The sequence below is a fragment of the Lactuca virosa genome, chromosome 2 (assembly GCF_052849685.1).
Source record: "Lactuca virosa cultivar CGN04683 chromosome 2, Lactuca_virosa_CGN04683_v6, whole genome shotgun sequence".
Taxonomy (NCBI): domain Eukaryota; kingdom Viridiplantae; phylum Streptophyta; class Magnoliopsida; order Asterales; family Asteraceae; genus Lactuca; species Lactuca virosa.
In genome coordinates, this window is record NC_136427.1 from 18,159,932 (window position 1) to 18,186,072 (window position 26,141).

Sequence of the window (26,141 nt, forward strand, 5' to 3'; positions counted from 1 at the left end):
TCACCAAGATAGGAGTTTATTCCTTAGTGCTAAATAGTGGGTTTACATTAGATTTGAATAAATGTTATTATTCGCCAGAAATGGCAAGAAATGTTATTTCCTTTCATGCATTGTATAAACAAGGTTTTACCTTTTATTTTGATAATAATAATGGTAGTATTGATGCTTTCTTTAATAATGTTCTTTATTTTAAAGCATTACCTTGTGATGGTGTGTATGAAACTGTATCTGTTGTAGATGACCGAGGAAATAATGTATTGTGTATTGACTTTTCCACTAGCTTAGATAAAGCATCTTTATGGCGTTGTCGTCTTGGACATGTAAGCAAGAAACGCATAGGCCAACTCCAAAAGGATGGAGTCTTGGAGTCATTTGACCTAAAGTCGGATGATAGTTGTGAATCTTGTTTGCTTGGTAAAATGACAAAGTCACCTTTTACTGGCACTTGTGCTAGGGGTGATGGTTTGTTGGACCTCATACACACAGATGTGTGTGGACCCTTCATAACCGCCACAAGAGATGCTAATCGCTTCTATGTGACTTTTACTGATGATTTTAGTAGATATGGATATGTCTACTTAATCAAGCATAAGTCAGAAACCTTTGAAAAATTCAAAGAGTTTAAGCAAGAAGTGAGAATCAGTTGGGCAGGAACATTAAGATGCTTCGATCCGATCGAGGTGGTGAGTATCTTAGTTCAGAGTTCCTCGACTATCTAAAGGAATGTGGGATTATCTCACAATTGACACCTCCTAGGACACCTCAGTTGAATGGTGTAGCTGAGAGGCCCAATCGGACCTTGTTGGACATGGTTCGTTCCATGATGAGTCGAGCTTCGCTACCAATCTCATTTTGGGGGTATGCCTTAGAGACTGCCGCCCATATCCTTAATCTAGTCCCTACAAAGAAGGTTGCCAAAACACCTCACGAGGTGTGGACTGGAAAAGTTCCCAATCTAGACCACATCAAGATTTGGGGTTGCGAGGCTTTCGTGAGACGCGAGACTCACGATAAGCTCGAACCCCGAAGCGAAAGGCGTATTTTCATCGGCTACCCACAAAAATCCTTTGGTTACATCTTCTACAGACCCAGTGATAATGTGGTCTTTGTAGCAAGAAGAGGATTCTTTCGAGAGAGAGAATTCATGAGCCAAGGAGACAGTAGGAGGAAAATTGACCTTGAGTAAATTCAAGAGTCAAGTGGTGAAGGAACCTCAACCCCTAGCCCTCAACTTGAGGAGAAAACTCCTGTTGAGCCGACTGAAGAATCTATACCTCTGAGGCGTTCCACCAGAGTTAGGAATGCACCTGAGCATTATTATGGTTTCCATATTACTGCTGAAGGTGAGACACTTATCAGTGATAACAAACTGGTAAATCTGGATGGGCCTAACAGCTACACGGAAGCCATGGCAGGCCCTGAGGCTGCCAAATGGAAAGATGCTATGGACAACGAGATACAGTCCATGTATGACAATCAAGTTTGGAACTTGGTTGACAATGTACCTGGTCGTAAGATAGTTGGGTGCAAATGGATCTTCAAGAAGAAGACCGACATGGACGGAAATGTACACACTTACAAGGCACGACTGGTTGCAAAGGGTTATTCTCAAACTCCGGGAGTTGATTATGATGAGACCTTTTCACCAGTGGCCAAGATTAAGTCTATTAGGGTTCTGTTAGCCATTGATGCATTTCATGACTATGAAATATGGCAAATGGATGTCAAAACCGCTTTCCTTAATGGAAAGTTGGCTGAAGATGTTTACATGGTTCAGCCAGAGGGTTTTGTCAGTACAGAGTACCCCAATAGAGTGTGTAAGCTCGAGAAATCCATTTATGGATTGAAACAGGCACCTCGCAGATGGAATCTTTGCTTCGATGAGAAAGTCAAAGAATTTGGCTTTTCAAGGAGTGAAGATGAATCTTGTGTCTATGTCAAGGCTAGTGGGAGTATAGTCAACTTTTTGGTACTGTATGTGGATGACATACTACTCATAGGAAATGACATCCCAACCCTGCAGGAAGTAAAGTCCTGGCTTGGGAAGTGTTTCGCTATGAAGGACCTTGGAGAAGCTGCCTATATCCTAAGGATAAGGATTTTGAGAAACAGGAGTAAAAGACTAATTGGACTTAGTCAAAGCACCTATGTGGACAAAGTGTTGAAAAGGTTCAACATGCAGAACTCCAAGAAAGGTGAGTTACCTATCCAGTGTAATGCCAGACTGAGTAAAACTCAGAGTCCGAGTACAGAGGCTGAGATAGTTGAGATGAGTCGAGTACCATATGCTTCCGTTGTAGGCTCGATCATGTATGCTATGACTTGTACTCGTCCTGATGTTGCCTTTGCTTTGAGCATGGTCAGAAGATATCAGGGGAATCCTGGCAAGGCTCACTGGACAGCGGTAAAGAATATTCTCAAGTACCTGCGAAGGACTAAGGACTGGGTCCTTACCCTTGGTGGGAGTGATGACTTGAGAGTTGTAGGGTATAGTGATGCTAGCTTTCAGACTGACAGGGATAATTTCCGCTCTCAGTCGGGCTGAGTCTTTACCCTAAATGGAGGGGCAATTACTTGGAAAAGTTCCAAGCAAGATACAGTGGCGGATTCCACTTGTGAATCAGAGTATATAGCAGCAAGCGAGGCAGCAAAGGAGGCTATATGGCTGAAGAACTTCATCGCAGACCTTGGAGTTGTACCAGCTATAAAGGAGCCAATGGAGATTTTCTGTGACAGCAATAGTGCGGTTGCCTTAGCCAAGGAACCAAGAGATCATGGGAGATCCAGACACATTGATATAAAATATCACTTCATCAGACATCGAATAGAAGAAGGAATCCTCGTGGCAAAGAGGGTATCATCGGATGAGAACCCAACAGATCCCCTCACGAAGGGACTGACTCGGGTTAAGCATCTCCAGCATGCTCGGAGCATAGGGCTGAAGGATGATATTAGTTTTAGTAGTTAGATAATCTTGAAATTTGTAAATTGTAATTGACATTTGATGATAAATAAAAGCTGTTATTTATAAGTAAAGTGATGCTATCTCTTGTCAATCGTTTACTATTATTTCTTTTTGCATGTTTTGACTTCCAGAATAATTATGTTATGGTATATATCATATTATTCAAACTCTCCACAGTCGGTCATATGTTGGAAGTAGATATGAATCAAGACTGTCATGGGTTGGCTTGTAGAGGTCTAAGATGTTAGACAACGCGGGGCTACATCACTCATGAGTGCTCATAAGTTCTGAGTATTGGATTCAACCCACGCTCACTTGTATCACTTCATGGAATTTATCTCGAGTGATCGTGAGACGGTAATATCATATAAGTCTTCAAACCTAGAGATATGATTTGTTGCCTATGAGTTGGTTATGCATTGATTGCACGAAAACGCATTAGTAACTCGATGTTATAAACCGTGCTTTTGTGTGTAATTCAACAAGTAGTAGAGCAAACATATAAGTCGAAGTTTATCTGTTCTTCTAGGATTAGAAGCAATATCTGGGCCCCTCGATGATTTTGTTTTGACCTATGTACCGGGCCCGGTCAGAACTAAATTGATGTGTTCAGTTAAGTTCTATGTCAAACAAATCAGAAATCGGGAAACAAATGTTGGACAATAAGCAAGACCATGTTCCATGTATTTGTCCGGCTGATATCTAGAACAGAGGATTATATGATCACTTATCTAAAATGGCGCTTCATAGTTCAACAGAGTTTAAAGAGCTACGATTGATGATCGGTTCCTGAAGTCATACTTGCAACTATAGTTATTAGACTTATCCAAGTGGGAGACTGTTGGATATAGTGTCTAAGTCCATAACTATATTTGGTATGTACTTGACCCGACCCGGCATGGTCCATTTGGGTTGCACTTCACCCGAACAATTTATGGATAATCTTTTGAGAATAGTATGAGTTATGATTTATTAATATATTATAAGTTCTAATATATTAATATAAAATCATATTATTTAATTAGTGTTGATCTATAATTAATTTAGGATTAATTTAGAGATCAAAAGTATGACTAATTAAATATGGGCTCTTGTATTTATATAGTGTGGGCTAATGCTTATTTGGAATGGGCTAGGCTTGCATGGAAAGTCCATGGATACTCCATGGAGCTTTAACTCATGGATCTCATGGAAATGAAAAGACATGGGTATTAGGGTTTACATGGATGTAACCCTAATCCACCACACTATATAAAGGAGGCTTTAGTTCTTGAAATCACACTAGTTGTGGTGAGTAAACTAAGAGGGCCGATTTCAAGAAGGTTGTGACTATTCTCTCAAGGTTCCAAAGTTTGTGGTGATTTGTGACTTCCATTTGAGGCATCCACACTATTGGTGCTAGGCTCTCAAACTCCAAGCAATCAACTACTACTACAAGGTAAGTAATTCTACTAGCTTTATTTGATTCAAGTTCCCCATGCCATGCTAGATAGGATAAGAACCTTGGAAAAATAATTATTTGCATGTATCTTAGTCAAACATAAATCCAAGGTTTCTAGGGTTGCATGTACACCTTAGGAGTGTTAGAATGCTCAAAACCCATCATAAACTTGTATGGGTAATTTGGAAGTACTTACTTGAGCTCAGCTGATTGCATGCACCACACCCTTTTTCTCTTTTCAAAGTTATTTTTTTCTAAAAATTCTTTTCGCTTTTCTAAAACTCTTTTCTTTAAAAAAAAACTTTATACCACTTCCTTAGTTTGAGTTCAGACACACCCAAAAGTGTGCCCGAATCCCTCAAACCAAGGCTCTAATACCAACTTGAAACATCCCAAAAATACAGTCCAAAAATTTCGTTTGAAACATATTATCAAAACTATAATCATACATAATCAAAAGAAAACCAAGTGTCATGTATCTCAAAATCTCATATCAAATACTATATCAAAACCAAATGAGAAAATATCAGAGTCTCAATCAATCCCAGGCTGAACAAATGGTGTGTGCACTGCAATCTTCCCGAGCTCCTCTTTTGAAAACTGAGTACCTGAAACCAAAACTGAAAACTGTAAGCACGAAGCTTAGTGAGTCTCCCCAAACTACCACATACCATAAAATAACACATACTGGGCCTTGCACACCGCATCCGGCCCCGCCCGACATCGGACCGAAATCCGGACTAACTTGGGCCCCGCCCACTGCATCGGGCCCCGCCCGGCATCGGACCGAAGTCCGGAATAACTTGGGCCCCGTCCACTGCATCGGGCCCCGCCCGGCATCGGACCGAAGTCCGGAATAACTTGGGCCCCGCCCACTGCATCGGACCGAAGTCCAGAACACATAACATATAACATGTAAGCTAAATCACTACATCGGGCCACGCCCGGCATCGGACCGAAGTCTGGTACTACTAACATCTAACATGTAAGCTAAATCACTGCATCGGGCCCCGCCCGGCATCGGACCGAAGTCCGATACTACTAACATCTAAACGGGTCGGCATTGTGGCCTTAGACCCGTTCCTACTGGAAGAGGACTCACCTCACACTGTTGAAGTCCTGCTGACAAAACCCTAGCTGCTGGATGACAGAGTCCCGAATCTGTAAACATCAAAATAACACCCAATTAATAATTGGGTTCTAACGCATATCCATAAATCCATGCTTGGGGTAAATGACTACTTTACCCCTAACTTAGCTTCACTCAAGCCCAAGGCCCAATCTAATGGCCCAAAAGTCCAACTATGGCTCAAAGCCCAACATATGGCCCAACCTCCACATGGTCTTGCCTTAAGGCCCAATCATTCATTCTTGGTCCAACATCTCATAATCATCAAGGCCCAAACTATAAGCCTTTCTATGGCCCAATTTTCCAAATTGGGCCCAAACCCTCACATGGGTCTTACCCTAGGCCCATTAAATTATTCTAGCACAATTGCTTGTTCTTGGATGGCCCATTATCATCCCAATTACCAAAGCCCAATAGGAAAGCCCAACTCAAGGTCCAAGTGAAATTAGGGTTTCACATAAAATGACAATTAAGGTTAAGTGTTTCTCACTTAACCCATTAAGGATTTAATCCATTAAGTCCTTTACTCTACTAGATAATGATATGGAGTAGTTTGGGCTTAATACACAATCCAGTCCCAATGGCCCAAAAGTGGGTCCCAATAAGTCTAAGGCCCACGTATCTAAAATTAGGGTTTTCTAAACCCTAATTAGGGTTTCCACCCAAACATGGCCCAATAGGCCCAAAACTAATCTTTAAGCCCATTAGGGTTTGTTAGGTCCATTAGGGTTTTGCTAGTGGGGCACCACCCACTACCACCTCGGGTAGTGGTGGTCAACGGCGACTCGCGGCGGCGGCCACCACCTCACGGTGGTGGTTATGGTTCTTTTCATTACATCTTTTGCTAATTACAATTACAAGCTCTTAATCCACAATTAAACACACACACACTAACTACTCTAATACACACACAGCCACCCTAGTGGTGGTCGGTGGTGGCATGTGGTGGCGGTGGCTTTCTTGGTTTTCCGGCTAGACAAAACACACACATCCCACACACTAACTATGGAAATACAGCCCCACACACGTTTCTTATTTGCACTAAGCATCCAGCCACCCACCTGGTGGCTCACGGCGGTCCGACAGCAGCAGCAACAAGGCATCCAACAGCAACAACAACTGCACGGCGGCGGTCATGGCGTTTGGCAGCCGCCCATGTCGGTTCGTGAATCCTCACCAGCAAATGCACACGCCATCAAGTCTTTGCTTGGAAAACGAACCCAAACTCACCTGAAACAAACATAACACGTTCATTATCGTGGTGACAGTCGGGTGGTCGGAAACTACAGCGAGAGGGAATAGCCGCATGGCGGCGGATGCAATACATGGGACGATAGAAGAACGAGAGAGAGAAGAAGAACTCGTCATTACCGGAGAATGGTAGAGGCAACAGCCTCCCCAACGTCGGCTGGTGGCGTTTCGGTGTCATTGGAGCAACGAACACGGCTACAGCCACCGGATTCGGTGGCTCTTCCTGCGACCCACGATGTCCGATAGCATGATAGCAATGGTGATGTTGCGATGACGACTCAGTAAGTGAAAAGGTGGCAGTTAGCTCGGTCTCATAATCCTTGACATCGCCGGCAAGGAGAACGGCGGCGGCTAAAGGGGGGGTGGCGGCTGGAGAGTATCATTTAGGGTTAGGGTTTGGCTTGGGTTTGCATCGCTTAAATATGGTCACTGCTCAAGAGGGTGACGAGAGGGAAGGATGGTACCGGGTCTAAACCCGTGTCCATCCAAAAATCCAACTTCCTCCCCTCCTCACCAAATTCATTTCCAATTAAATCCGAAACTTACCTATTATCCCCCATTACTTCAAAATCTTTACAATTTAAATCCAAATAATTACCAAGCAGTCCTTGCCTCCAAAAATCTTTACAATTTGAGTCCAGAATTTACCATTTAGCCCTTCCTTTAATAATACTTACAAATTAAGTCCGAATTCACACTTTTAATTTATTAATTTATTTATTTGAATAAATGGGGCGTTACAATTAGGCCTCCTAATTAGGGAAAATATCGGGTATAGACATTATTTGGGGTTGAATTCCAAAATATAGACATAAAAAATTGAATTTTTCGGGTATAGACATGGATTCCGCGAAGGTAGCTCCGCGGAATCCACTGTAGCTCCACGGAATGGCAAAATCGTAAATAAATGAGGGAATTAAAAAAAAAAACTCAAGATCCATTCCGTGGAGCTACCTCTGAGGAATGGATATTCAGAAAAAAAATTCACCTCCAATGATTCTTTTATGTAAAGATTTTTCAATTAAAAGACCAATTTTTTTCCACCCCACATTCATTCCAAACATTGTCAAGAAAAATTCATACTATCATAATCTTTTCTTGAAAATAATTAGTCGGAGAATGAATATAAACCCCGAAGAATCAATCTGAAAAAAAAATTCTGAAGATCCATTCCTCGGAGCTACCTCCGCGGAATGAGTTCATTCCTCGGAGGTAGCTCCGCTGAATAGATCTTGAGTTTTTTTTAATTCCCTCATTTATTTACGATTTTGCCATTTCACGGAACTACAGTGGATTCCGCGGAGCTACCTCCATGGAATCCATGTCTATACCCGGAAATTCAATTTTGTAACACACCGTTTTGATAAGTACTTCGGTTGTGGTTTCGGAGGCCCAGGGTATAAGCGATTTGGTCTTTTATGGGGTCTCGGGTTTTATCCGAAAGGTTTTAGGCTTGGGGGTGTGGCTAGGAGCGTAGGGCTTCCCGCCACCTTTTCATGGATATCAAGTTCGTCGGAAACGGACTTCAAATGAAGGAGTTATGGAATTTTGAAGTTATTGTCAATTTTAGCCCCTAATGGAGTTTTGTGACAAGTCAGCCCATGCATGCAAGGAATGCATGCGTGTGTTTAGCTGGGTACACCCAGCGTAAGCTGGGTTACGCCCAGCGTATAAGGATTTATGGTCGCGGGTGCGGAGAGTCGTACACCCAACGTACGAGGAGTACGCCCAGATTAGGCTCAGAGTCCCCAAACCCTAATTTTTAGGGTATGTCACTATATAAAGAACATTATATCCTTAAGGACCAGCCTCCTTCTCATCTTTAGTCAGCCACCACGAAACCCTAATCCTCCCTTGAGTGTTCTTGGAGCTTTGGAGGCCATTAGAGAGCATTTTGTTGTTGTGAAGCCATTTTTCAAGCAAGTGAAGAATATAGCAAGGTGGTGGATCAAAGAGGAAGCAGTAGATCCAAGATTGTGGTTCCATTTCTAACCATTTCAAGGTATAAAGATATAAACTTGGTGATTATCTCATTAGATCTCTTAGATGAGTTTTTGGACCATTTTGATCCAAAGGTTGAAGCTTTGTGGTCCACTCCGATTTCTAGGACTTGGAGTTGCTACTCTCAGTTCTAAATGAGTCCCTAAGGCAGAAAGTTGCCATCTTGGATGTCCTAATGGGTTCATGCATGAGTTAAGACCATTTCCATGGAAGTTAGTTATCACATTTCAAGTTTGGGCTCTATTGGTGGGTTGCAAGCCACCAAGTGAGGGACTTTATGGTTTAAGACGTTGAAAAGGACTTGGATCTGCGTTTGTAGCTTCTGGAGTAGAGTATTAAGCACTTAATGGGAAGGTGACTTAATAGGGGAGTACGCTGAGCGTACATGCAGGTACGCCCAACGTACGCACCATTTAGCTTGTACGCTTAGCGTACATAGGAGTACGCCCAACGTACTAATCGGATATAGGTTTGGCTGTTTTGGGCCTCGGTTTGGGCCATGCAAGGGATTTTGGTTCTTTGGGCCTTAGTAGACCTTCAGAAGTCAGATAATGTGGGCCAAGAAGATGTTTGGGCTTAGGTAAGGCCCATTAGAGGGATTGTGCCCAATTTAGCAAATTAGGCCATTAGTGGGCCACTAGTGGGCTTCGGAAGCCTATCTAGTGTTAGGCCTTTGTAGATCATGGTTTGGGCCTTAGATATGGACCAAGTTGGACTAGGGGTAAAATGGTCATTTTACCCTAAGAAGGATTATTGATTTGGACTAAGTGATATTTTGGGTATTGGTAGCTCGGGGAGCCGACGGAACAGCAGTTCGGGGATTGTCAGATAGCAGCCAGAAGGGTATCAGCAGGTCTTCAGCAGTGCAAGGTGAGTCTCCTCACTGTGTGCATGGGTCTAAGGCCATAATGCCAACCCATTATGTTTGTATAGTAGGAAGACCCGGGGGTTAGCCCTAGGCACTATATGTTATATGTTCCGGATTACGATCCGATGTCGGGCAAGGCCCGAGGAATGTTAGTATGCTAGAGGTCTTTGTGATTCTTGCATGTGTCGGTACGGTAGGTTCCAAACCAAGGTCCGATGCCGGGGCAAGCCCGAAGTGTGTTTATATGGTAGTATGTTCCGGACTAGGGTCCGATGTCGGGGCAAGCCCGAGGAAGATTTATATGTGCATGTTAGATTATACCTGTTGTCTTTGTGATACTTGTATGTGCCTGGTAGTGAGGTGAGTGTAGGCGAGGTCCCGTATCTCATCACTAGCTGAGTATGGATGGGTATCCATATCTCAATATTAGCAGAGTATGGGCGAGGCCCGAGAGTAGTGAGTGTGGGCGGGGGCCCGTATCTCACTGACAGCAGGAGTGTGGACGAGGTTCCATAGCTCATCAGTAGTAGACCAGGGGTGGGGCCCAAGTTAGGCGAGGCCTTCGAACAGAAGTACAGTAGAGTATGTTTCATTGTTTCTGTATGTGCTAGTATGTTATATGTTTGTATGTGTATAGCGGGCGAGGCCCAGAGACAGGCGGGGCCTAAGAGAGACATATCTGTATACCGAGCGGGGCTCGATGCCATGCGGGGCCTGATGTCGGGCGGGGCCCGATGCCGGAGCAAGTCTGATGCCGGGCAAGTCCCGATGCAGCGGGCGGGGGCCCAATATGTGGTTATGTGTATGGTATGTGGTAGGTTGGGGAACTCACTAAGCTTCGTGCTTACGGTTTTCAGCTTTGGTTTCAGGTACTTCCGGTAGCGGAGGGAAAAGCTCGGGTTGACTGCATCGCACACACCAAGAAGTTTTAGCCTGGGATGTTTACTCTGATAAAATGAACATGTTTTGAAATGATACTCTGATTTGATATAACTACTTATGTTTATGATTGATAATTATGGCTTGATGAATGATTTGAAAATGAAATTTTTGGTGTTGATTTTTGGGATGTTACAAATTTTTTATGTATATATTTTGGAATTTAACCCGAAAAATGTCTATAGCCGGTATTTTCCCTCCTAATTAATGTCATGCCACTTGTCAAACTATTGATTTTCCATTTCAAATTTCTCACTTTAATTACATTAAATTAATAACATTATAATAAAAACTAAAATAAAATTAATACAGATTATAAGGTTATAAGGTCATGTATTTATTTAAATCAACGATTATAATTTAATATAACTTAGAAAATATCTTTTAGTTAATAATTTATCTAAAAAGTTTATTTAAAATAATTGATTAATAATTTTGAGTTTTTACTATAAAAGTTTAATTAATTTTATAAACATAGTTCCCAAAGGTTATAAACTAATCCTCCCTACTAAATAAAGTTTTTTTTTGCCACATGTCACATTCTCATTTATTTTGGCACATGTAATTTTGTGGTTTTCTTTAATTATTTTTTTATTTCACATGTCATTTTATAGTTTTTTTCATTTTATTAAATTTCAAATAGTATTTAAATGCAATAATAAATGCATATCAATTTCATTAATAAACTTTCCTTCTAATTTCAAAATTACTAAATTAAAGATTCATTAATTTTCTTTATTTATTTATCTAAATTATTTGTTTAAATTTAAATGAGAAAAAAAACACTTTCGTTTTTATAATTCAATATTTTCTCACTTTTCTTATAAATTCAAACTTCTCAAATATTTAGAATTTTGTATTTATATTTTCTTTTAAATAAACTCATATAATACATGAGTCTCACACCTAGTTACATAATATATGAGAGAATGACACGTGACAAAATTATTTTTATTTATTAGGAAAGATGTTTTTTTGATTTATTTGAGAAAATCAAGAGTATATACAAGAGCAATTTTGCAAAAACACTCAGAATAAGTTATGTCAACTAAAAAACAAACAACTAACTAACAATACACTGTGTTCACAACCGTTTAGTTTAATAAAACAACTTGGAAAAAACGATTGGGGTACGTTGTATGCATTTACGCATACATACTACAACAATCAAGCAATGAAACCCTAACTTTAATTAAATGTATGCATCAAAATCCTACAAATAAGAACAAAAAAAACACAATTTTGGTTGTATGCAATGCCTCCTACAATGGTCGAACAACAAACCCCCTATCCACCATCTTCTCCACCAACTCTTCATGTTTCTTGATCTGCCCGGCTTTCCTAAGCTGCCCCAACACCATTTCATAATCACCATTACTTGGCTTCAAACACTTTTCTTCAATCATCTCTCTAAAAAACTTATAAGCATTATTCCAATGCCCCATCACACAATACAACCCAATCAAAATCCTATAACTATTCACATTAAGCTCAACACCATTCTCATCCATCTCCTCCTTCATCTTCAACACCATATCAGCCGATTTCGAATCCGCAAACATCCTCATCAACAAATTATAAGTCACAGTATTCGGTCTACATTTCAACCCTTTCATCCTCCCAAACAATCTATGAGCACCATTCACATCACGGGCTTTCATGATTTCCCTAAAAATTGGGTTGAAACTGCTCGCATTTGGTTCACACCCGTTCTTGATCATCAAGTTCAAAATCTTGATTGCTTCATCACGGTTTTCGTCTTTACAATGGGTTTCGATCAAGAAATTGTAAGTGATTAAATCGGGTGTGCAAGAAAGGCGCTTCATTTGGTTGTAAACTTGTAGAACCTTTTCTGTTCTACCGGATTTTACATGTACACGCATTAGGTTATTGTATGTGACAGCATTGGGTTTGATTTCTTGGTCAAGCATTTCAGCGAACACATCATGTGCACGAGTTATCTGACCAGTTCTACACAGAGCATCGATTACAATGGTGTAAGTGTAAACATTCGGATTGATTCCGGAGGTTTTCATCTCACGGAATACCCTTTCTGCGTCTGAAATCTTACCTGCTCTGCACCACCCATGGACTAAACTGGTGTACACGACAACATCTGGTTCGAATTTGTGTTTTAGACTATCGAAAAAGGATTGAGCTTCTTCAGCTCTTCGTTTCTTGCAGAGAATACTGATTACAACAGAGAACGCAATCCGATCAGGCTTACAGTTATAATCCTCCATTCGATTAAATGCGTGAACCGCTTCAGCAGCTAACCCAGCTCTAACATACCTACGAATCAAAATCGAGAAGGTATCAATCGAAATTTCCACGTTTCTTTGTTTCATCATCTCGATTACCTGCCACGCTACGTCGAAATGTCGGACTTTTCCGGCGAGGTCGATCATTTCGTTGTATGTATCCGAGGAACCGGTTGTTGTGCTGGTAGCCCAGTTGAAGAAAGCTAGGGTTGGTGTAAAAGGAATACCATGGCGGACGGCGGCGCATTTTTCGATTACGGAGCGGATTACGGCGGGTGAGATGGGCTGTTGGCGGGAGAGATTCGAGAAGTCGGAGGAGAGCGAAGGGATGGTGAAGTTGGGAGGAAAATCGGTGGGGATGGGGATAGGGTTGGGGTTTTGACGGTGGTGGTTTTTGATTATAGAGTGGAGTTTTTCTGATATTAGGGTTTCCGAGTGAGATAGTTTCTGAGTGGTTTTGGTCGTGGTGGTGACGACTATATTGGTGTCAGTGTCTGTGTCGGAATGGGAGGCGGAGGCGATGGCTGAGGTGGAGGAACAATAGCGGTTGATCGAGGCCAGGCCGGAGAGACGGCGGAGGTTTGGTTTGACGACGGCCATTAGCTGCTTCTTTTGTTCCCGTACGAAAGCAAAATAAAACAGAGGGCTGTTTGGATGTGAGTTTGTAGGTATTGGGGTTCTTTTAACTGAAAATATGATATTGTAATTTTTACATTATAAATGGAATAATCAGTTTAACTGAAAATCGATTTCCAATTCAGTTCTAAATCAATTGATTCAGTTTATTACTTTATTATGGATCCGTCCGATTGCAGTAGGCACTATATGGAGACGTCTGGTTTTCAAGGTTGCCATGAAAGGTGTGGGTAAAGAAATGGTCAAATACCTTAATGATTTTCAGTTCGGGGTTGGTGTATCCGGCGGTGCCGAGGCTGTGTTACATAGTGTCAATAAGGTGTTGAGTGAACACCATGCTGATGGGTCTCTTGTAATGCTGACTATGGATTTCTCGAATGCCTTTAACCTGGTAGATCGATCAGCATTGCTCCACGAGGTTAAGAAGATGTGTCCTTCCATTTCTTTGTGGGTGAATTTCTTGTACGGGCAAGCAGCGAGACTTTATATCGGAGACCAACATATATGGTCTGCCACTGGGGTGCAGCAAGGTGACCCCTTGGGCCCTCTTCTTTTTGCCCTCGTTTTGCACCCGCTTGTGCACAAGATTATAGACAATTGTAAACTCCTTCTCCATGCTTGGTATCTAGATGATGGGACTGCCATTGGGGATTCAGAGGAGGTGGCTAGAGTGTTGAACATTATTCGGTTGCATGGTCCAGGTTTGGGTCTTGAGTTGAACATCAAGAAAACGGAGATTTTTTGGCCCTCCTGTGATGGTAGGAAGCTTCGTGCCGATTTATTCCCAACGGATATAGGGAGACCTTCTTTGGGGGTGAAGCTCCTTGGGGGGGCTGTTAGCAAAGACGCAGGGTTTATTAGCGGGCTGGCCATGAAGAGAGCGGTCAATGCTGTTGATTTGATGGGCCTTCTTCCACAACTATGTGACCCGCAAAGTGAGCTCCTTTTGCTTCGATCATGTATGGGCATTGCAAAACTTTTCTTTGGTTTAAGGACATGCCAGCCGGTACACATAGAAGAGGCAGCTTTGTTCTTTGACAAAGGATTGCGCAGGTCTATCGAGGATATGGTGGTATGTGGAGGCCCCTTCTTTGGAGACATTCAGTGGCGCCTGGCTTCCTTACCTATTCGTTTTGGTGGTTTGGGTTTGTACTCGGCATACGAGGTTTCCTCCTACGCATTTGTAGCCTCGAGGGCCCAATCTTGGGCATTACAAGACCACATCTTACGTGACAGTGGCGTATGTGGTATGGACTCGGATTACCTATGTGCTATGACTCGTCTTCGCGATACGATTCCGAAATTTGACTGTAGCGGTCTCACTAATAAGGACACCGCCCCCCCTAAATCCCAAAAAGTTTTGGTGTGTGCCCTTTTTAGCAATATCGTCCAAGATATGGAAGTCGACTTCGACATGACTGTCAGACAGAAAGTAGTCTTTGAGTGTCTGCGGGCACCTCATGCTCAGGATTTTCTGCTAACTATCCATATTGATGGTCTTGGCCAGCATATGTCTCCTGTGGAGTACCGAACTATCCTTCGTTACCGCCTCATGATTCCCATATTCCCAATTGACGAGATATGCCCAGTTTGCCGCAAGGCATGTTTAGATACCTTTGGGGAACACACGGTTCATTGTAGAGAGCTCCCTGGTTTCAAGTACAGACATGATGTGGTTCGGGATGTTCTCTTTGATGCTTGTCGGCGTGCTGGTATTTCTGTGAAGAAAGAAGCGCCGGTGAACTTTTTGACGGACCCGCATGATGGAAGGTCCACACTTAGACCAGCTGACATTTTGGTCTTTGGATGGATAGGAGGGAAGCATGCGTGCGTGGATCTTACTGGGGTCTCTCCTCTCGTTGGTAAGGGGAGCGGGGGTTTCACAGCTGGACATGCCGCTTTGAAAGCCGCTGCGTGCAAAGTGGTAAAGCACGAGAATGCATGTATAGAAAATCAACATGTGTTTGTACCTTTTGCATTCGATACATTTGGTTTTCTAGCACCAGAGGCGGTGGAGCTCCTCAATAGAGTCCAACGGGTCATGCATTCTAATGTCATATCTCCTAGATCCACAAATGTAGTTTTCAAAAGAATTGGTTTTGCCATCCAAAAAGGGCTAGCGGCGCAGCTTGTTGCCCGTTTGCCTTCAATCGATATGTATTGAACCATTTGTAACTTTTCTTTATAAATTTTGTTTTATTCTAAAACTATGATATTAGTTCTATTATTGAAATATGACATTATATTCTAAAACTATGATATTAGTTCTATTATTGAAGTATGACATTAATAAAGATGTAAATATGAATACGAATAACTAATTATATAAAGAATCGTTATTACTCATTCAAATCATATATATTATATTTAGTTTTCAATTGAAATCAAACTAAAAAGTTGATATCAAATTCTTTGTGATACAAATTATTTAAAAGTTTTTGGTAAATGAATAACAAACTGCATTCTTTTAACTGTTGTTAGAAACCGTAAAACAATGTTATATAGTCTTTTACTAAAACAAATTCTATTACTAAAACTTCTTGTATGCTTATGAACTGGTCCAATAAATAAAAAAGTTTGAATCATAATTTTACTTTCAAAAAAAATTGATTAGTACGGATAATTTATAATTTTCTTTTGTTATGAAAGACTTCTCTTTCAATTTCTATAAATCTACTCATTTTGCTTAATTAAGAGGAATCTTATAGACACATAGTTCATAGTTGTGGTGGGTTCTAGAGTAATGATATTTTATTAGATAAATACATTCGGTAGCAAGTTTTTAAAACTTGAATCAAAGAAAAGTTTCGTTTAAAAGTACGAGCTTTTAAATATCTATTTTAAATAAAAAAAACTTATAAATATGTTTGACAAAACTAATTGGTAACTGTAATCTGTTAGTTGAAAGTTGTTAGTTGAAACCGATGTAGTTTTTATTTATATAAAATTATTTAATAAAAATAATTATAAGTTTTTAAAATATATAAAATAATATAAAAATAAAAACTTAAAGATTTTAGATTTAAAGTTTTTGTTTAAAAGTTTAAACTAAAACTTTAAATAGGTATACCAAACAAAGTTTTTTTTCCTTTTTAATTCAGATTTTTTTTTCTAACTTTAAAAAAATCATTTATCATTGCCGAACTTAAATCCAAAAATTATTCCAAATAATTTTTAAGAAATTTAGCCTAATTTTTCACTACACTTTCCTGAAAAAAAATGATCTTGTTAAAGGTAAAAAATTCTTTTACAAAGCCTTCCAACTTGTGTCTCCTAACTCAACCGCCATCGGCTTCTTCCTGGAGACAATCGGATCGATTCCATAGGTGAGTTCTTTTCTCTTCGCCTTCTTTAATTTTGTGAATCTTGTTAGTGTTCGTTGATTTCTTCCGTTTTGGGAATTTGCTAGAGTTAGGGTTCCCTGCTTTGCCTGATACGATATGTTTGTCTCTCCTCTAAATTTTGGGAATCCCGTTTGCATATTAACTTAGGGTTTTATGAGAGCGATCCATGAGGTGCTTGAACAGATTCACCTTACCTTGATTGTTTAATCTTCTGTTTGATCGTGATTTAGCATCTTAATTCGATTTTGTCCATCAGCACAATGCATTAATGTTCAATTTTCACATCGTTATGCATAGATTCAAAATCAACATCCTTTTTTGAATAAACAGCTTACGGAGGAGATGGCAGCTACCACCAGAAAATGCCGGAATCTTGCAATCTCCATCCATTCCGACCTCCATTTCCACCACCTCCACCGCCGGTTCTTCTTGAACAACGGCCCAGACACAGTGGAGGAGCTACTGGATCGACATGTAGTCAAGAAACAAAAAAATCTCAACGATGATGAAGAAGATGAGAGATTGATCAGGCAAAGACTTACCACCACCAGACGTGAAGTACTTGGTCTTTATAGGGACATAATTCGAGCAACTCGGTTCTTTATGTGGTCAGATTCACATGGAGTTATGTGGCGTGATGTTCTTAGAGCAAATGCACGAAAGGAATTTGAAGAAGCTCGATTCGAGAAGGATCCAGAAGTTATTACTCGGTTGCTTATTGGTGGACATGATGCTGTTCAAGCTGCTCTTGATAAACTTGTTGAAAAGCAAAAGGCACAGATTGCTAAGGAAAAAGCGGATCATGAACGCAGATAAAATAGGTAAAGATTTTAAATTCTAAATTCTTGTATGAATAGTGTATTAGATGTTTAGCTTTCTTAGTTTTGGTGAGTTTTGTTTTGTGGAATGGATTCAGAACAAGCAAATATGAAATAAAGAAATTGCAAGAATTATCATGCTTGCATTTCCTTACTGATAACCTGAAACTTGTAACATGTACTTTGTTTTTTTACATATAATAGCAAAACGTATTTATACATTTTTTTACCTATAATAATAATGTTCTTACATTTCTTTTACCAATAAATGCAATAAAATTGTACTTTATTTTTGTAAGTATAATAGCAGTGTGTTGTGTTTACGTTTCTTTACCCATAAATATAATAGAAGCATACTTACATTTCTTTACCCATAAATATAATAGAAGCATACTTACATTTCTTTACCCGTAATAGTAACATGCTTACATTTATTCACTGGTAATAGCAAAATATGTAATGTGAAACTTGTAATCAGTAAAAAAAAAGTTGTTATTATGGGTAAATGAATAAAATGGTTAGTCTATATTGGTTAAGAGATTAGAGTATGTGTATGAGTTTCAACTTGTAATTAATTTCTTATACTTTTAGTATATTTATCGTGAGGGTCTTTAGTTGAAAGAAATAAACAATGTAATTGAATTCCTTTCCAGCTCCCTTAGGAATTAATAAATTCATCAAATATGGAATATGATTATATGAATGAATCTAACAAGTTGACTTACGTTCATTTGACAAACAAACATGTCATGCTATGAAAACTTAGTCCAGTTCCATTGGATTTCGTTGAAACCATTAACCCAAATACTTTTTAAACCAAACACTTTTTAGTGGGTGTTTGTTTCTTAGAACATGATATATGATATACATGTTAAATATCAAGTAATAGTAGAAAGCTTCTAAAAATAGAGTCCTACATCATTTTACAAAGCAAAACTGAAACATTAATTTAGTTATAGAAAAAAGGTTATGTGAATAATCTACAAAATGAAATCATTTTTAATTGATCTAAAAATATGAGGTTTCAATGTAAAAATGTTGTATTGGGGACATAACGTTAAGCTACACTGCTTGAAATTAGGGAAGGAACTTGGTCATAAACTTTATGATAAAAAAAAAAAAAACTATTAATCTGCGATAAAATAACTAAATTAAAAAAATAAAGGAAAAATAAACACAAATTAAAAGAAAATAAAAAAAAAACTTATATACAAAAGTCAATATTCGAATACGTCAATACGGTGGCTAACGCTGCAAAACAGCAAAACCCACGGCAACTCTGACAAAAACAAGCCCATAGGAACCAATTTTTTGTTTACCAATATATATTCAAAACGGGGTTTTAGAGGATAACAACGTACTTGTAAATATATGTTAATTTTGTTTCACCGATAATTTTTTTATTATAAAATTGCATAAAACAATTATTAGAATTTTTTTAGTTTACCCATGGGATTTTTTTTTCTGGGTTAACCATTGAATTTTTTTTTTCTTTTCAAAAAATGACCTAAGGATTTTTCAGTAATAAATTGTAAAAACCTATTGGAAGAATATTTTTTTTGAGTAAAATTGTTTTTTTCTCTAAATTGAAAATATTAATGGTTAAATCACAGTGGTTCAACCGAAACAAATTTCAATCTATAGTGGAATTTATAGAAAAAATTTATATAGTCGTTTAAAAAAACAAAAACAAAGTATTAATAGTTAAATAAAAAAAATCTTTCAATATTTTTTTTCAAACTACATTAATTTTGATAGAATGTGACCTTTGATTATTGTATTATATCACGGTTTAGTGGTGAACTTACTTATATTAACTATTTTGCCTTAACAAGTTTCAAAGTATTTTAATCATAAAATAAATAAAAATTTAAATATATTGCTATTTAAAATATTTGAGCCTATATTAAATCCCTAATTTTTTAAATGGTATTGATATCATTTACTTTTGAGAAAATACCGACAATAGTCAAAAAATGGAGGGTATTTTCAAAATTTAGACATGAAAATGGACATTTCCGGGTATAGACATGTATTCCGCAGAGGTAGCTCCGTGGAATGACAAAATCGTAAATAAATTATTGTATTTAAAAAAAAAACTCAAGATCCATTCCGCGGAGCTCCGCGGAGGTAGCTCCGATGAATGGATCTTTAGTTTTTTTTTTTTTTTTTTTCAAATCGATTCTTCGGGGTTTATATTCATTCCGCAACTAATTATTTTAATGAAAGTGAGGTGGAAAAAAATTGGTCTTTTAATTAGAGATCATTACATAAAAGAATCATTGGAGAATTCTTTTTTTTAACTGAAGATCCATTCTTCGGAGCTATCTCCGCGGAGCTCCGCGGAATCCATTGTAGCTCCGCGGAATGGATTTTGAGTTTTTTTTTTAATACACTAATTTATTTACGATTTTGCCATTCCGCGGAGCTACAGTAGATTCCGCGGAGCTACAGTAGATTCCGCGGAGCTCCGCGGAGCTACCTCCGCGGAATGCATGTCTATATCCGGAAATGTCTATTTTCATGTCTAAATTTTGAAAATATCTCATATTATTTTATTTTATTTTTTTGACTATTATCGGTATTTTCTCTTTACTTTTAAATGAACTGAAATGTTTATCGGACATTGAGGTTTGCTTCAAATGTTTTAAATGTGAAGATTAAAGATTATCTCAAGAGTCTTATATATTCACTAGTAAGGAGGATAAGGACAAATCTGTCATTTCACAAACGATGTCCGTGGACCGTGCCGCCTTCCGTTAGTTCCTTCTTCCTCAACACATGTATATAAAGTATACAAACCCAAACAAGTCATCAAGACTTCCATTTTTCGATTCCAGAAAACCAACGAACGAAAATTCAGCTGAAAACCCTTCGAATTAGGGTTTCTTTCCATCCCGAAATCTTTGCAACAATGCGGAAGGGAAGAAACTATTTGGGTCGACATCACCACGGGAAGAGATCGTCGACGGTGGCGTTAGTTCTATCAATGCTTTTAATGCTGACAATAGTTTTACTGGTACTTCTTGCTCTAGGGATCTTTTCACTCCCGATCGGTTCCGACGACGGTTCTTCTTCTTACCTTCGAGATCACATCATCTTCAAACGGAAACGATTTCTTATGTATGTAGTTTTCTTCTCATTTTCTCCTGAATTTACGTTTAATTGGTTACTTTTCTGAGATGTGATCGTGGTTCGATTTTTGGGTGATTTTGTCCCTAAATTCAACTTAGATAGTTTTCAGGGACGATCTGTGCGGCCATAGGGGTTGAATCAGGCGAACATTATAAACTTGTTAATCTGTTTCAATCTATGGCATAAAATTTAGGTCTTTTAACGGAAATCCGTTATTAAATCTATAGGAAAGTCCTTCTACTTTGAACTTTGAAATGTACTGGGTCTGACATCTAGATTCAAGGTGCATATCTTCTGTAGAACAACGGTTGTATACAGTAGCCATTATAAGACACAAATTTTGTGGCTTTTTAAGATTGCAATGAGAAAAGGTCAGACATTGATCAGAAGCGTGGTAGGTAGCCCAAAACAGAGGAACTGTATATTTAGCATTTTAATTGCATCTCATTTTGTTATGTTTATGTGAATATAATATAATTATAAACAACCTTGCTTATCACTATTAGTTTCTCAGTTATGAAATACACTTGAACTTGATTGATGTGCAATGCAGTGGTGATGGTGATGAGATGGGAAAGAGAGGAGATCAGTGGACTGAGATTCTCTCTTGGGAGCCTAGAGCCTTTGTTTATCACAATTTCTTGGTGAGTAGCCTTTCTTCTTTCCTAGATATTTATATGGTTTTTAGCTTCTATATCATACCTAATTATCCATTACTTTCTCTATTATGTTGCACTTAATGCATCATGTCAAAAAGGAACATAACATATAATCAATGCTGAAGTATTGACTATTGAGTATTGACTCTGATGTTGTGTTATGAAATAGTCAAAGGAAGAGTGTGAGTATTTGATAAATCTTGCCAAGCCTCACATGGCAAAGTCAACAGTTGTTGATAGTAAGACTGGTCAAAGCAAAGATAGCAGGTTTGTTCTGTGTTCTGACACTTTTTAATCTTTTTACTTATATTTCAGTTGAATCATATCATATGAAATGAATGCAATCAGATTTTTCTTGAACTTCCATTTTTTAGGGTACGTACAAGCTCAGGAACATTTTTGAGAAGGGGAAGAGATAAAATTATAAGAAACATTGAACAAAGAATAGCAGACTTCACATTTATCCCTGTAGGTATGATTTATGAATCTTTTTTATGTACTTTTTATGCTTGGTTACACTCTAAACTCTAATGCCTTCTGTTTTCTGTGGATCATACATTACAGACAAATATTGTTCTCAAGAGTAAATTACAAAAATGGTCCCTGTGTTTTCTGATTATTACCATGTTTACTCCACACTTGCATTCATGTTGATTTTTGTTCTTGGAGCAAAATCGATATGAAACCTTGAAATAAGGATTAAATTCAGAAAGTCCCAGGGACCAAAATTGATATGAAAACATGTAATAAGGACCAAATTTGAAAAAAAAAACAAAGTTTCAGTATTGGACTAAAAAGCACAAGTACCATTTTTTTTTTAATTTGGTATTTTTTTAATTAACAGAGCATGGAGAAGGGCTACAAGTTCTTCATTATGAAGAAGGACAAAAGTATGAGCCTCACTTTGACTACTTTCTTGATGAATTCAACACTAAAAACGGTGGCCAAAGAATAGCTACAGTTCTTATGTATCTGTGAGTATCCTCCATTTTTATTGAAATCTGTCTGTATTTTACCCTAAAACCCTAAACCCTAATATAAGTAAATACTTATACTCATTTATCTGATGATATGATATGATATGATATGATTTTAGGTCAGATGTGGAGGAAGGGGGAGAAACGGTTTTCCCAGTTGCACAGGGAAATTTCAGCTCACACCCTGAGTGGAATAATTTATCTGAATGTGCTAAAAAGGGTGTGCATGTGAAACCAAAAATGGGTGATGCATTGCTTTTTTGGAGCATGAGGCCTGATGCCACGTTGGATCCCACTAGTTTGCATGGTATGTAAATATGTATGTTTTCTATTTACATACATATTCATTTTTGATACGATTGAGGTCATGTATTCTGTATTTTCAGGTGGTTGTCCTGTGATAAAAGGACATAAATGGTCATCAACAAAATGGATGCATGTTGAAGAATACAAAATTTAAGTTTCTCAAAAGGTACCATTTTTGATTTTAGATTATTTATTTATTTTTTTGTGAAAACCTCCAACTTTGGATAAACAAACACCTTGCTTAGATTTTTTTACGTAAACCATATTTACAACTTACTTACACAATTCCTTAGCCATAAAGCAACACACTTGCATTTCTTAGTCAATAATAGCAAAATGTAAGTAGAGACTATTTTCAGTAAAAAATAAAGTAATGTTGCGACAATGGGATTAAAAAGTATACTAATTTTTATTTTTATTTTTTAATATTTGGCAGTAAGTAAATGGAAGATGTGGTGGTGGTGGTGTATAGAGATGGGTTGGTGGTGGTAAGTTATAGTTGCGGAAAATTAAACCGACCTTTGTGTTGCAAAGAAGATGAGTATAATAGTTACGGGAAACTGATAGATAATAGATAACAGATAACCATGATCATTTATGAGAGTAGCAAAATCCTAGCTATTTGTTATTTATTATTATTTTTTATGTTTCATGGCGAGTACTTAATTTTTTGACACGATGTTATGTTGAGATGAATTACTCTTGTAAAATGTTGTCGAATTGTACTTGGTGTTTTGTGTTTTGTTTTCTTAAAATTTTATTTTTTTATGACCTTCGGCTTGAAACACAGCATCCAGAGTCCAGACCATCTAATGTTAGGGTTTGATTCAATATTTTTTAATGGTAAATGTACGAAATAAGTAAGATATTTTTACTAAATCTTCAAAATTCAAGTAACATACAATTTTTCATATATAAATTATTTGATGTAGCAAGCTTATATTTTTACAAATTTACATAAAACTTGCATAAAATTGTAAGAAGGTGAAAGTTGGTAAGTTATTGAAAAAAAAAAATGACATTGTAGCACATTAAAGGTTTGTCATTTTTTCGATTTGGTCACTAAAGTAATTTTCTTGCGCATTAGACCACTAAACTCGTATTTTACCTGTCGATTAAATCATTTTTGTCAAAATTAACAGGTTACCAGGTCACAAAGCTGACGTGACATTTAATAATTAATTTATGTTTATTATTTGGTAGCCACATCATTTACTGGAAGCGAATTACTTCTTGAATTGGACAACTTCAGTCCCTTGAAATCTTGAATTTAGCAAACTACACCCTCTCAGGCTACATTCCTGATTTATCTAACCTTTCCACCTTGAAATACTTGAACTTTCATGGAAACCGGTTGACCGACGAAATCCCACCGGAGCTACTCCGGCTTCTGGAGCTCCAGAATCTTGATCTTTCAAGTAACAATCTTTTAGGAAACATTACCCATTTCAATTTTGAAAATGGTAACCTTGAAGCTTTAGTTTTGTCTAGCAATTCTTTCACCGGTGGGTTCCCGGAGAAACTTTGCTCGAGGGACTCAAATTTAGGCCATTTGTTTATCTCCAGCAACCGTCTTTCCGGCGATTTCCATTTTCTGGTGCTAATCTGTTCTTCAATCGAAGTGGTGGGCATTTCTGGTAATAACTTTGGAAGCGAAATACTATTTGGGATTCACTATCTAAAGAACCTCATTGATCTTTTACTCAACAATAATAGTTTTTTCGGTAGTTTACCTTCTGAAATTGGAAACTTGAGTAATTTGGTGAATCTTTATCTATTTGAGAACATGATTACAGGTGAAATTCCGATTGAAATAGGGAAATTAGAGAAGCTAAGTGTATTTTATCTTTACGATAATCAGATTTCGGGAAACATTCCAATCGAGTTAACGAATTGCTCGATGTTAAATGAATTGATTTTTTCAGGAATCATTTCACGGGTCAGATTTCGGTTATAATTGGGAAGCTCAAGAATATGTTTTTTCTTCAGTTGAGGCAAAAAGATTTATCGGGTCGGGTTCCATTGAGTTTGGGTTACTGCAGAAAGCTTCAAACTTTATCGTTGTGTGATAACAAGCTTTCAGGATCACTTTCAAATACATTTAGGTATCTTTCTAAGCTTTCGCTTCTTAGTCTTTATAATAATTTTTTCGAAGGTCCTTTTCCCGAAGCAATCTCTCTCTTGAAGAATCTCACCATTGTTAATATTTCTCACAATCGATTCTCGGGTTCGATTTCGCCTCTTGTGGTGTCCGATTTGTTGTTGTTCGAATTGAATAATAACAGTTTCTCCAGGTTTATTCCTTCGAAATTAGCGAGGTTGACCAGGTTTTCCGGTGTGATGCCAGAAGAGATTGGAAATCTAATTGGCTTGAATGTTCTGAAGCTTCAAAGAAACAATCTCTCCGGGGAAATTCCTTGAACACTTGGCGAGTGTAAGAAACTGTTCGAGCTTAGGCTATCAAAGAACTTGTTCACAGAGCATACAGAGAAGAGATCATGGGAAATGAGATTTTGAAGTTAGGGAAAGCAAAAGAGAGATGGAGATAGGGTAAACGAGAAGGACCGATGGAGACCGGTGGATTAATGACGTGGCTACCAAATAATAAACATAAATTAATTATTAAATGCCACATCAGCTTTGTGACCTAGTAACCGGTTAATTTTGACAAAAATGGCTTAATTGACAGGTTAAATACGAGTTTTGTGGTCTAATGCGCAAGAAATTTACTTTAGTGACCAAATCGGACAAATGACGAAACATTAATATGCTAAAATGTCATTTTTCCTATTGAAAATGGTAGTTAATTTTGTAAAAAATAATATGTATAGGTGGTAAATGATGAAAGTGTATAGCTAACGATTGAACCTTAAAAGTTAAAACAATCATAATTGATTATAACTTGTATTTATTTAAGTCATTATTTACATTGTGCTGAGAATTTCTTTGCAATTAATAAAAGCAAAAACTATAAAAAAAATTATGCAAGAAACAAAAAACATAACTTAAAAATATTGTAAGGGGTCAAAATTTTAACTTATAAAATACTAATAATTTAACTTAAAAAATTATGAAGAAAACTATTCAATCCAAATTTCTTTAGAATAAAAGGTGTAAATATGAAAATCTGTTATGATTAGAGGCAAAAAAGTTATTTCCATGGACATGTTTATTTTGCTTCATCTTGTATTATATGGAGTAAAAGTTGTAATGTGACCAGAATTAAAGGTGTTTGAGATTTCATTTTGAATCTTAAAACGACTTTTAAGCAAAATGAGTTATGGTTATAACTTGTAAGAGAAAGGTCCTTTTTTTTTTTTTTTTTTTTTTTTCTTTTTTTTTTTTAATGTTTGGATTAATTTTTATGATAGGAAAAATCAATAAGTTGTTTTTTAAAAAATATTTGTCTTT

General features: G+C 37.8%; 4 protein-coding genes and 1 pseudogene across 4 annotated transcripts; 4 read left to right on the forward strand and 1 right to left on the reverse strand.

Moving 5' to 3' along the window:
• Positions 1-11,675: 11,675 nt before the first annotated feature.
• LOC145158939 (Pentatricopeptide repeat (PPR) superfamily protein) lies at positions 11,676-13,518 on the reverse strand. The gene has a single exon (XM_079077801.1). It carries the CDS (start codon positions 13,453-13,455, stop codon positions 11,857-11,859), a length of 1,599 nt encoding a protein of 532 aa, XP_078933927.1. The 5' UTR covers positions 13,456-13,518; the 3' UTR covers positions 11,676-11,856.
• Positions 13,519-13,729: 211 nt separating this feature from the next.
• Positions 13,730-16,817, forward strand: LOC145157269 (uncharacterized). Its single transcript, XM_079076332.1, has 2 exons — positions 13,730-14,636; positions 16,726-16,817. The coding sequence occupies exons 1-2, from the start codon at positions 13,730-13,732 to the stop codon at positions 16,815-16,817; spliced, it is 999 nt and encodes a 332-aa protein (XP_078932458.1).
• EMB1793 (LYR family of Fe/S cluster biogenesis protein) lies at positions 16,705-17,874 on the forward strand. Its single transcript, XM_079077802.1, has 2 exons — positions 16,705-16,817; positions 17,166-17,874. The coding sequence occupies exon 2, from the start codon at positions 17,178-17,180 to the stop codon at positions 17,649-17,651; it is 474 nt and encodes a 157-aa protein (XP_078933928.1). The 5' UTR covers positions 16,705-16,817; positions 17,166-17,177; the 3' UTR covers positions 17,652-17,874.
• A 2,584-nt stretch (positions 17,875-20,458) lies between these two features.
• On the forward strand, positions 20,459-23,501 carry LOC145158941 (putative prolyl 4-hydroxylase 3). The gene is made up of 8 exons (XM_079077803.1): positions 20,459-20,776; positions 21,342-21,432; positions 21,617-21,714; positions 21,822-21,919; positions 22,292-22,421; positions 22,544-22,731; positions 22,811-22,896; positions 23,167-23,501. Exons 1-7 carry the CDS (start codon positions 20,568-20,570, stop codon positions 22,882-22,884), a joined length of 888 nt encoding a protein of 295 aa, XP_078933929.1. The 5' UTR covers positions 20,459-20,567; the 3' UTR covers positions 22,885-22,896; positions 23,167-23,501.
• On the forward strand, positions 23,174-25,612 carry LOC145157270 (uncharacterized; annotated as a pseudogene).
• Positions 25,613-26,141: the final 529 nt, after the last annotated feature.

Coding starts and splice junctions, on each gene's coding strand:
- LOC145158941 (XM_079077803.1), top strand. CDS start 20,568: ATGCGGAAGGGAAGAAACTATTTGGGTCGACATCACCACGGGAAGAGA. Junction 20,777..21,341: donor AAACGGAAACGATTTCTTAT/GTATGTAGTTTT, acceptor TGTGCAATGCAG/TGGTGATGGTGATGAGATGG. Junction 21,433..21,616: donor TTGTTTATCACAATTTCTTG/GTGAGTAGCCTT, acceptor GTTATGAAATAG/TCAAAGGAAGAGTGTGAGTA.
- LOC145157269 (XM_079076332.1), top strand. CDS start 13,730: ATGGTCAAATACCTTAATGATTTTCAGTTCGGGGTTGGTGTATCCGGC. Junction 14,637..16,725: donor TATTCGTTTTGGTGGTTTGG/GTTTGTACTCGG, acceptor ATCTTGTTAAAG/GTAAAAAATTCTTTTACAAA.
- LOC145158939 (XM_079077801.1), bottom strand. CDS start 13,455: ATGGCCGTCGTCAAACCAAACCTCCGCCGTCTCTCCGGCCTGGCCTCG.
- EMB1793 (XM_079077802.1), top strand. CDS start 17,178: ATGGCAGCTACCACCAGAAAATGCCGGAATCTTGCAATCTCCATCCAT.